The sequence below is a fragment of the Hippocampus guttulatus genome, chromosome 1, assembly GCF_054856545.1.
Source record: "Hippocampus guttulatus isolate MCC_2025c chromosome 1, RoL_Hgut_1.0, whole genome shotgun sequence".
Lineage (NCBI taxonomy): Eukaryota > Metazoa > Chordata > Actinopteri > Syngnathiformes > Syngnathidae > Hippocampus > Hippocampus guttulatus.
This window is the reverse complement of record NC_141261.1, coordinates 29,975,475-29,986,239: the sequence shown is the minus strand read 5'-3', so window position 1 is coordinate 29,986,239 and position 10,765 is coordinate 29,975,475. Positions and strand designations below refer to the sequence as shown.

The 10,765-nt window shown below is 40.9% G+C and overlaps 1 protein-coding gene across 1 annotated transcript; it reads left to right on the top strand.

Annotated features, from left to right (window-relative positions):
• Positions 1 to 4,917: 4,917 nt before the first annotated feature.
• On the top strand, positions 4,918 to 10,709 carry LOC147211315 (retinol dehydrogenase 7-like). Its single transcript, XM_086125599.1, has 5 exons — positions 4,918 to 5,026; positions 7,626 to 7,940; positions 9,493 to 9,751; positions 9,825 to 9,988; positions 10,066 to 10,709. The coding sequence occupies exons 2-5, from the start codon at positions 7,628 to 7,630 to the stop codon at positions 10,284 to 10,286; spliced, it is 957 nt and encodes a 318-aa protein (XP_085981725.1). The 5' UTR covers positions 4,918 to 5,026; positions 7,626 to 7,627; the 3' UTR covers positions 10,287 to 10,709.
• Positions 10,710 to 10,765: the final 56 nt, after the last annotated feature.

The window sequence follows — 10,765 nt, the reverse complement described above, 5'->3', positions numbered from 1 at the left end:
TGAAATAAAGACACAGCACTGGCATGAATTATACATTGAATGTGTTTTGTTACCAGGCTACTAAATTAAAACACTCATGTTTCAAATCATCTTTCTGGTATGAAATGAATGGAGCTGCCATTAATCTGTTCTGAGTCCCATAGAACACCAACATAAATTTGGGGAAGCATCAGGGAGTCTTATTATTAGGTGTTAGTATTAAACTGGAGAATTTTCATTTGGCAAAAGTAAGTGAAATACAGACACAATTGTCTTTGTTGCTTGACAGTAAACTCTAATTTGAAGTGTCAACAGTTTGGCCTCTTTTTTGAAGAATCGTTCTCTCGCTGCCAAACTACTGGTTGATATGACGTTTGCTCTGTCACCATCTAAGAGTTCATTCATTCACTCATTTTCCGATCCACTTATCCTCACAAGGGTCGTGGGGGGTACTGGAGCCTCTCCCAGCTGTCTTAGGCGGGGGACACCCTGAACCGTATACATACATATATATTTTGAAGTCAAGATGACGCCCGAGTAGGCAGCCGTCAGCAAGTGCTCTCATGAGCCTTGCTTTTTTTTGTTGTTTTTGTGTTTGTTTTGTCACTTTGTGTTTGTTGTTACGTCGTGTGGACCTGATGTGGATTTTTTTTCAGCATTTTTTGGCCACGACATTCATCAAGGATTAGACTGTGCTTGGTGGTTGCGCCTTCTCGGCAGCATGGGTATACCAGCACTGTTTTTGACTGGGAGGAATGTCGGCGCCATTTGACTGTCGTTGCTGGACAGTCCCGGGGCGCTTGTGTCTTGCGCCTGTAATGGGCAGCATTTTTCACAGCCCCGCTTTGTTCAGCGGAGAGATCGGTGCTGTTGAACGGTCTGCAGCTGGATGGATGTAAGTCTTGAGGAGCCGACGATGAGAAGAAAGGAGCGTTAGTGCGGAGCGCCGATGCGGATTTGGAACTGGGAGTCGCGGTTTGGAGTTTGAAGCGGATTACGTGGGACAGGAGAAGTGAACTAATCTCTTTTCGTCAATGGACGCTACAGCTTCGTGTTTGCTTTCAAAACTTAGCATGTAGCAGATGTGTGCACATTTTAGAGCATGACGTCTCTGACCCACTGGTGAAAGGACACTTTGATCTTCTCCTCTTTCATCTATAACTGCTTCAGACAACAAAGGGTATGCAGAAAAGTGGTGAAGATTGCACGACTGTCTGTGTCCAATGTGTTGTGTTGTGTTATTTTTGACTTCAAAATGGCGCCGCGAGAGTGGCTGCCTTTCCGGCAGCTCCTATATTTTGTTCTTCTACTTCTTCCTTTCATAACTTTGCTGCTGTGAATTGGGAATTTCTCCATTGCGAGACTAATAAAGGTTTTCTTATCTTATATATATATATAATTTTCCTTTAAAAAGTCTTGAGTTGCCTTTATGTCTATGACATGATGTGGTATGCTTCATGAGCTGTTGCTGGGTTTCTGTACTTAAATGTTGCCCGTGGTTTGTTGATCTGCTGGACTTCACACTGATCGGTCCACTAAAACAGTTGCCAGATGTCAACTCCAGACTTTATCTGCTGGAAATGGATGGATGCATCTGGCCAATTTGCCTCCTGGGGATCAATCATCCACCTACTTTGAAGTCCATTCAATGAGTTAATGTAACGTGAATCCTTTTGTGAAATTGTAAGTGTTTGACTCCAATCAAGATCCATTGTTGTGGTGTTTAATATGAAAATAAAATCTACAAAATTAATCAGCACTTTATCGACCTAACTAAATGCAAGATTTTAGATACCCTAAAAATAATATTTTCAATTTACAGAAAATTATGCGGTCGGGCTCCAAATCCCCAGCTGCGGGCACCCTTTGCACATAAGCTTCTACTTCTACCAGGCAAAATACACCATATCCAGTTCTGAATACACTAATTAGCGACACATTTAATGTATTCCAGTCCATATTTGTGGCAATACCCTTTTCGTAGAAGTGCCTACATTTTCTCTTCAAACAACTAACGGACTGCATACGCAGGAGGCAATTTTCTGGAGGTCATTCACTTCATGGAGTCCCGCTGCCTTCAATGGCATCGGTACATGGAGCAATCGCGAGCTCTAAAACCGGAATCCAGAATTCACATGAAAGTTCCCACAAGAACATGAATGTGAACTGGAACCACCATGTGGTTTCTTAAAAACACAAGACACTTGATTTTCCATGTATATGTTGACATTGTTTCGTAATGTAAAGACGGTTCAAAAGTAAGGGATTATTAAAAGTAAGGTAAAGCAAAATAATACACGCTTTGTGAAATCATGCTACAAATTTGTCAGGGAAGCACTGCTCTGCGAGGTTGCTTGAAGGCACCACAGGCCACTTCAGACAACGGCAAATATTTAAAGTACACTACTGCCACCCAACGGTAAAAATGGAAACGACCTGAACTCCACCTGAACTAAAGTTCCAGCCGAAGAAAAAACGTCCTTCAAGCACATTGCTGAACTGTTATTGGCCAAAAGGTTTAGCCTTGATCCCATCCAGAATACTGTATATTGTGTGTGTAACACATTTAATTTACCACATGGTTTTGGGAGAGCTGATGTCGTATGTGGTAGCTCTATAGAAGTGTTTGGTTCCATTGGCCCCATACCCTGTGTATGCATGTTCATTTGAGGGTTTTTTTTTAATTTGTTGTCATTTTTGCCCTTTTCTAATTGATTAATAGGTTGATTGTGGATAATAAAATACAAGCAATCAGTAAACTAATCTGTTTTACAAAAATGCAACAATTTCTTATCTGTTTCAATAAATAATTGGAATTCATTATAACTGAATAATTAAAATTAAAAATGAGACAGATGTTGTTATTTATACAACTAAAATAATGTAATTTGCATATATGGTTTTGTATTAAATCATTTAAAAAACTTTTGACTTTTTAGGGGTTAGAGTTAGACTTATCGACACATGACCCTGGCCCATCTCTCTCTCTCTCTCTCTCTCTTTATATATATATACACACACATATATATATATATATTCATTCATTCATTCATTCATTTTCCGAACCGCTTTTATCCTCACTAGGGTCGCGGGGGGTGCTGGAGCCTATCCCAGCTGTCTTCGGGCAGTAGGTGGGGGACACCCTGAACTGGTTTCCAGCCAATCACAGGGCACACAGAGACGAACAACCATCCGCGCTCACACTCACACCTAGGGACAATTTTGAGTGTTCAAACAGCCTGCCATGCATGTCTTTGGAATGTGGGAGGAAACCGGAGTACCCGTAGAGAACCCACGCAGGCCCGGGGAGAACATGCAAACTCCACACAGGGAGGCCGGTGCCGGGATCGAACCCACGACCTCTGCACTGTGAGGTCGACGCGCTAACCACTGGTCCACCGGGTTGCCCTATATATATATAAACTCAAATATGGTCTTGAGTACAAAATCTTTCTCAACCTTGGTCTACACACTCATGTTGAGATTTAGGGTTTGCCTGTGAAGACCACATTAATATTAGCTAGATGGAACCAATGCAAAAACCAGCGAGTTCTCTATGGGTGAAGAACAACCAATTGCAAAGTTGTAAGAATATAGAAAATCAGACTGAGCCATTAAATAAAATAAACAAATAAACAAATAATACATTTTAAAAATATATTTTCCAACCATTTGCAATGTCCTGAAGAAGAAAGAAAGCACAATGTTACTAAGTAACAGACACTGCAGATCAAGGAAGATTATAAACGTTGATGACAGAAACAAATTGAGAGCGCAGGACATGAACAAGATGTACAGATGCTCCACGAGAAGAAAACACAACCAATAAGTAAGTGAAGGCCAGGTTAGAATTTGCAGATAATTTACACAAACACCTGCAAAAGTTCTAAGACAATGTTCTATTGATTTATGAGACAAAGATTAATCATTAATTGATGTAAATGATAAAACTTTGTGAAACAAAAAAGTTGAGCTTGCATGGGTTTACTTATCATCTTGAATGTAAGATGTGATGACAGCAGCAAAATGATCTCAAAAATCTTCAGAAACATTTTACCTGCTAATTTAAAGAAAGCTACAATGAAACTGTTTTGGAAATCATTTATCGAATGGGAAGATTAGACCCAAAACAGAAATTGGGATCATCAGGCTCAAGGCGTGGAACATTTGAGACAGGCCAGGTCAATCTCCAGACTCCCCAATGTTGCGTGAGGGAAGAGAGGATCATCCCAAACCAAATAACATACATACAAAGGCTGTGGTGAAAGCCTTGCCAAGCATCACAAGATTGGATGGCGGGGAGATGATAGGCCTAATGTCAATGGATGACAGGTTTCATGCAGTTAATGCAAGCAGGGAACTAAATCCAAAAATAAATTTTACTCACTTCATTTTAAGTCTGTCTGTGCCAGTATTTGTGTGCTCACATTAAACTTAAGTGAATCCTGGCTATAAATAGCTGGAGATTAAATCTGAATTGTTCTTCTCTTGTATCTTATTCATCCTTTCAGTCTACATGACAAAAATAAAGGAATTGGCCTCACTGTTCCAGTACTTTTGGAGAGGAGTGTCCACTGGATTGTATGCTCGCCTAAGGATGTAACAAGTCGACAGAGGAAATACAAACATAAACAAATCCAAGTGGCTGCAGCCTCTCAGGCTCGTTGCATCATGTGATGTAGAAAAAACCCCACTCCATTTACCGTTGTTTACAAGGCAGCAGGTTTAGGAAACTGTTGTTGCTTGGCGATGGTTTGTGGCCACACCTATGTATGAGTATTACTTTTAAACCAAAGTGTTTGTGTTACATTGCCATATCTTCCATCCATGAAATAAGAATCGTGTAAACTAAGGGAGTTGAAGATCATGTCTCTCTCTTGCAGTGTAGCTATTTTGACAGCAAGGGGCGCCATTCTGCAAGTGTGTTGAGAAAAAAAAGAATGAAAGGGGTGTTTCAAAAGTTATAAACAGAGATTATACATTAATAGGCCAGAGGACATCTCCACGTTCAAGCGCTTCAGTGTTCTGGGCCACCTCCTGCTCACCGGTAAGATATTGTGCTTGTGTTTCTGCTTCTTGTCCACTTGCTAAGAAAGGATTCTTTGCAACATGATGAAAAAAAACTGCACGTATACAACTTTTAACACCACGTGTTAATTTAAACATTTGTAACACTAGCTGGATGTTGTTTTATGAAATAAATTTGCAAATCATATCCTAATTTCAGATGTAATAGTAGGGCTACATGGAAAGTTGTTTCGTTACTCATGACTGAATGGAAATGTGATGAAAGCCCACGGAATGCAATGGTGAACAATCTGAGTGGCAAAGTCAGAAATGAATTCCCCATGTGAAGTCAAGTTAGATGCTGTTCAAGATAATGTGTGCGCTCGGGGGGTAAAGTACATTCTGCCCACTGACGTTCAGTGAGATTCGCGACTGGTGAGGCAATCCTTGCCCAGAGTGGGATAGAAAAATATGAAGCCGAAAAAGATTAGCCTTATTACAATTATGAGCTGCAGTAAAACATGTCTCAAATAAGGTCAGCATTTAATTTTTGAATGTTGCTTTTCAAAGCTTAAATTGTTTCAATTGATTTCACACTGGTCAACAACATGGTAGCAACAAAGCTAAATATTTAATACAAGCCCAAGTTTGCTGGTTTTTGGGGAGATCTCTAAGTTTAAAAAAAATAATACCATTTGATCCGGTGTTCCTTGAATAAAAATGTTCGTCATTCTTTTCGTCGCACTTTTTTTCAACGAAAACAAAAATAGAAGTCATGCGTCGATACGATAACTAAATTGATGGACAATTTCGTCAACAAATACAAGACGAACGTTTTCACTGCAGACACTCGGCCAGCCCAGGTATCCAACCACAGTACTTTCATTAAGATCTAATGTTGCCTTTCAAAATAAAATGCCTCTGGAATCTGACATTTCGACTCTTTAACCTCATTAAAATAACATTTCAAAAAAAAAAGTCATTAAAAATGGAATTTTAGGTATACAGTACCCACAACCGGACCAGGTCTTGGGAACACTAGGCCACCCCAGGTAACCAACCACAATACTTTCATTAAGATCTCATGTTGCATTTCAAAATAAAAGGCCTCTGAAATCTGACATTTCAGGTCCTGGAGGGCCGCTGTCCTGCATGTTTTCCAAGTCTCCCCGTTGCAACACACCTGATTCAAATGAACAGGTTCAATGTCAGGCTTCTGCAGAGCTTGCGGATGATCTGTTCATTTGAATCAGGTGTGTTGCAACAGGGAGACTTGGAAAACATGCAGGACAGCGGCCCTCCATGACCTGAGTTTGACACCTATGCTTTAACCCAGGGGTGTCCAAAGTCGGTCCTCAAGGGCCGCTGTCCTGCCTGTTTTCTAGCTCTCCCAGGAGCAACACACCTGATTCAAATAATCAAGATCATTCTAATGCTGCTTCAAAGCTGGCTGATGAGCTGATCATCTGAATCAGGTGTGTTGCAGCCCGGAGAGCTGGAAAACAGGCAGGACAGTGGCCCTCCAGGCCCGGAGCTGGACATGCCTGCTTTAAACCTGATTTAAAAAATAAAAAATAAAAATCATATAAAATTGAATTTTAGTTATCCCGCAACCAGACCTAGGGAACACTAGGCCACCCAAGGTAACCAACCACAATACTTTCATTAAGATCTGATGTTACATTTCAAAATAAAAGGGCTATAAAAATCAGCACTTTTGTCCTTTCATTCAGATTTGTTTTTGCATTTAACTCATTCACTCCCAAAGACGTTTTTAAACGTCTTTTCAGACTTGGTCCAGAATTGGTTGGTACTGAATGAGTTTAAAAAAAACTGCTGAAATCGGCAATTTCAACGATCGAACCTTATTTATCTTACAATCAGTCTAGTCCTGGGGGGACATACTTGTGTATAGATCTGTTGTTGTATTTGAAAATACAGTTTCCATGGTAATTATTGGTTGTCATAATTTGACTACAGTAAATCAACCATTATCTTTTTTCCTGTGATGTATTGCATGAATACAAAATTCCTGATTAAAATCTGATTTTGCATGTGAACTTATAACTCATTCTTATTCTTAACACAAGCCTGTTTTATACGAAAGGTAACCCTGAATTTACCCCTCAAATATAATGAATGTTGTTTTTTTCACGATTCACTATTTTTTCAAAAGCTTGGAGATTAAGCAACATCAGATCTTATTGGAAGTACAGTACTGTGGTTGGGGTACCTGGGGTGGCCTCGTGTTCCCTTGACCTGGTCTAGTTCCGGGATACGTACAATTCTTTTTTTATGTGTGATTTTTTTTTTAAATCACATGAAATTTTAATAATTGATGTAGAGCTAACATTGACTTTATTTTCTATGTCAACTGCGGCTGGTTTGACTTCAATTTTGTGAGTTGACGCTGGCCTGACCGCAGTAATTCAAATCCTGCACCTAATTGATTGCACAATTTGCCTCACACTGCCCATGCACGAGGGGATCGCATTTAGATTCTGGGTAAAACTTCAGGATAAATGAGAACGCACCTAATGACCTGAAACAATTGAAGGCATACCAACTGTTCAAAATTGCAGTACTTGTTGCATAACACGCTGCTCTCGAGTAAACAGCCGGATGTCTGCTCTCTGCAGACATGTATCTGTACGTCCTGGCACTCGTCGTGTTCTACTACGTGTACCGCTGGCTCAGGGAGCTGCCCAGGGTCTCTGACAAGGGCGACAAGTATGTGTACATCACCGGCTGCGACACAGGCTTTGGAAACCTCCTGGCCCGTCACCTGGACAGACTGGGCTTCCGAGTCATCGCCTCCTGCTACACGGAGAAGGGCGAGGAAGAGCTGAGGAAGTCGTGCTCCGGAAACTTGACCACCACACATCTGGACGTTCGATCGAATGAAAGTGTCACCAAAGTTGCAGCGATGATCAAGGACAAAGTGGGGCAGCGTGGTGAGTGTGCAGCACCGTTGGAAAATAACCAAGTACAAATACTTTGTTTCTGTAATTTGTCAGGCATCTGTACTTCAACTAAGTATTTACAGGTATTTTTTGGATAACTTATTATTATACTCCCTTTATTGGAAAACATCTGTAGTTTCTCCTCCTGACTACAGGTATCTCAAAATAGACTTGTTATACCTGTCATATCTCTTCTGTGACAGGGGTTCCAAACTGGGGTTCGCGAGTGGTAACTTGGAGGTCTGCAAAACAATTCTGAAGAAATTATTGTTGTATCATTTAAAAAAGTGCATAAATACAGATGGCAACAGGGGTCAATAAAACACACACACATACACACACACACACATAAACACATTCCTTCTCCCTAGTTGAGCTTTAATTTGGGCAATTTAAAACTCATATTGTTTTCACACCTGAGAGTTTTGCATGAATAGTTTTTTCTGTCTCTTTTTTTTAAACTGAAGGCATTTATTTGAGAAATAAAGTCCCATTTTTTTCGGACAACTGAGAACCAAAAGACATATTTTTTTGTAGTCACAGCCCTATTTTTTTTAGAGAATAATCGTATCTTTTCCAGAATAAAAGGTGAAATGTTATGAAAGAAAACATGTATTTTTTTAAGAGGAAATATGACTTCCTTCCCTGATTTTTATCAAATACTCTCATACAGTGCTGTGATCATCATGGGCAAAATATCACTTGTTTTATTCTTATGATTACAACTTCTCATCCCAACGTAATACATATTTGTCCTTGTAAAGACTATTTTTTTTTTTACTTGAAGAAAATACAAGATTACCTTAAAACTTTTTTTCTGGAAAATAAGAAACTTTTTCATTCCTATGGCATTAAGAGGTGATGATGGTAGTTTTATTTATCATTTGGATTATGAGGAAGGTCCTTGGCAAAATGTCTCCCATTTAAGGGGTCCTGGATCCAAAATATTTGAAAATCCTTGATCTATGATACACAGTACATGCAACTACAGAGAGGTTGATAAATCATTTGTTTAAGTGATCGTCACCGTCGAAGATAAGCAAAAATATCCATCATGCAGCACAGAAAACAGATATCTGGAAGGTGCACTGCTTTCATTTTATTCATTTGAAGACTTGCCAAGTTGTCCCAATCACTGATGGTGTCATGCTTGGCTCATGACTGGCTTCCTTTTAGGCTGAGCGGGTTCAGTTCCCATCCAGTGATGGCATGAATGTGAGTCTGAATTGAGGTCTGTCTGTCTTTATACGCCCCAGGACTGATTGCCTTTTGTCCAAAATTCAAATGGCATAGATTGCAGCTCCCCGTGACCTTGAAAAGGAAAAGTGCTGTTGAAAATGATGGATGATGGGGTTTTACCTCCTCCCCACCATGTTGTAGAAACGGATGCCGCACTTGTCCACAGCCATCCATTTTCAAAAGCTCTCGTACTCATTGAGGCCTAATAATGCCGGGTCAGCTTCAGGTCAAAATGAATCATTATTCATTTTCTAAAGGCTGCTATGCGCTGAATCTACACTGACTTCCTCATGTGCCCTCTCAGGCCTGTGGGCCATAGTGAACAATGCAGGTGTGTCTGTGCCCTCGGCCCCGTGTGACTGGCTGACCATTGATGACTACAAGTCCATGCTGGATGTGAACCTAAACGGGGTGATCGCGGTGACTCTCAGCGTCCTGCCGCTCATCAAGAAGGCGAGGGGCAGGGTGGTCAACGTGGCCAGTGTGTTTGGGAGAATTAGTCCCACCGGGGGCCCGTACACGGTGTCCAAGTACGGCGTGGAAGCTTTCAACGACAGCCTCAGGTGATACTGCGGACATAGGACATTTTTGAGAGTTTGCAAACTAGCACTGATGAGACCGGCTTTTGCCCCTTAGGCTAAATATGGCACCCTTTGGTGTCAAGGTCCTCTGCATTGAACCGGGCTTCTTCAAAACCAACGTGACTGATGCCGCAATCTTGAGTAAGAACGTAAAGTCGGTGTGGGACAAGATGCCGCAGGAGGTCAGAGACGACTATGGACCGGAGTACCTTCAGAAATGTAAGATTGGCTTATTTATTCAAGTACTTGTTCCAATTTGAAAAGTTGTTTCACATGTCTTCCTCCACCCTTTACAGCATTAGCACTCTTAACAGATAAAGTTGCAAAGCTATCAGACGCAGACCTGATGAAGGTGGTTAACTGTATGGAGCATGCGGTCTCGGCCGTTCGGCCACGCACCCGCTACTCGCCAGGATGGGATGCAAAATTGTTCTGGCTGCCGCTCTCCTACATGCCAACCTGCGTCTCCGGCTACATTCTGAGCAGAGAAGCCATTCCGATTGCCAAGTCAATGTAATAAAAGGTGTTAAGAATATTTTAAACACCATTTGATATAGCAGTCTGTGCCCAAAATGTAATTGCAAGAAATGTGTACCTATTTTTTTTTCCCTACTGAAATTATAAAACTAGTTCTCCCTCTCTCGCTCTCCTTCCCTCCCTCTCCCCAACTGTCTCTCCCATGGTTATGCTATGCCATATTGAAGGCCTTATCTGAAGGAAGCATATGTTCAGGCCAATGTACATCCCCTTGGTGATAAGCCTGTGTTAAAGGTTGGGGGGTACATACGACTCAGTAGGTCAATAAAAAGCATTCCATGCAGCATGATCACATTTCCTTGTACATTTTACAAAAACAAGGATGCAAGATTTCCCCTCTTAATATCCTGCGAAGTACCCTCTTCCAGATAAAACAAATAAATACTTGTCCAAGTTAACAACATTTGTGGGTAACCTCATTGGATTGCAATGTTGTTTTGTTAAGACTGCAGCTGCACT

Excerpts from the sequence above, each read along its gene's own strand:
- LOC147211315 (XM_086125599.1), top strand. The coding sequence starts at position 7,628 with ATGTATCTGTACGTCCTGGCACTCGTCGTGTTCTACTACGTGTACCGC. Across the intron at positions 7,941-9,492 it reads GGACAAAGTGGGGCAGCGTG|GCCTGTGGGCCATAGTGAAC; the intron begins GTGAGTGTGCAG and ends GTGCCCTCTCAG. Across the intron at positions 9,989-10,065 it reads ACCGGAGTACCTTCAGAAAT|CATTAGCACTCTTAACAGAT; the intron begins GTAAGATTGGCT and ends CACCCTTTACAG.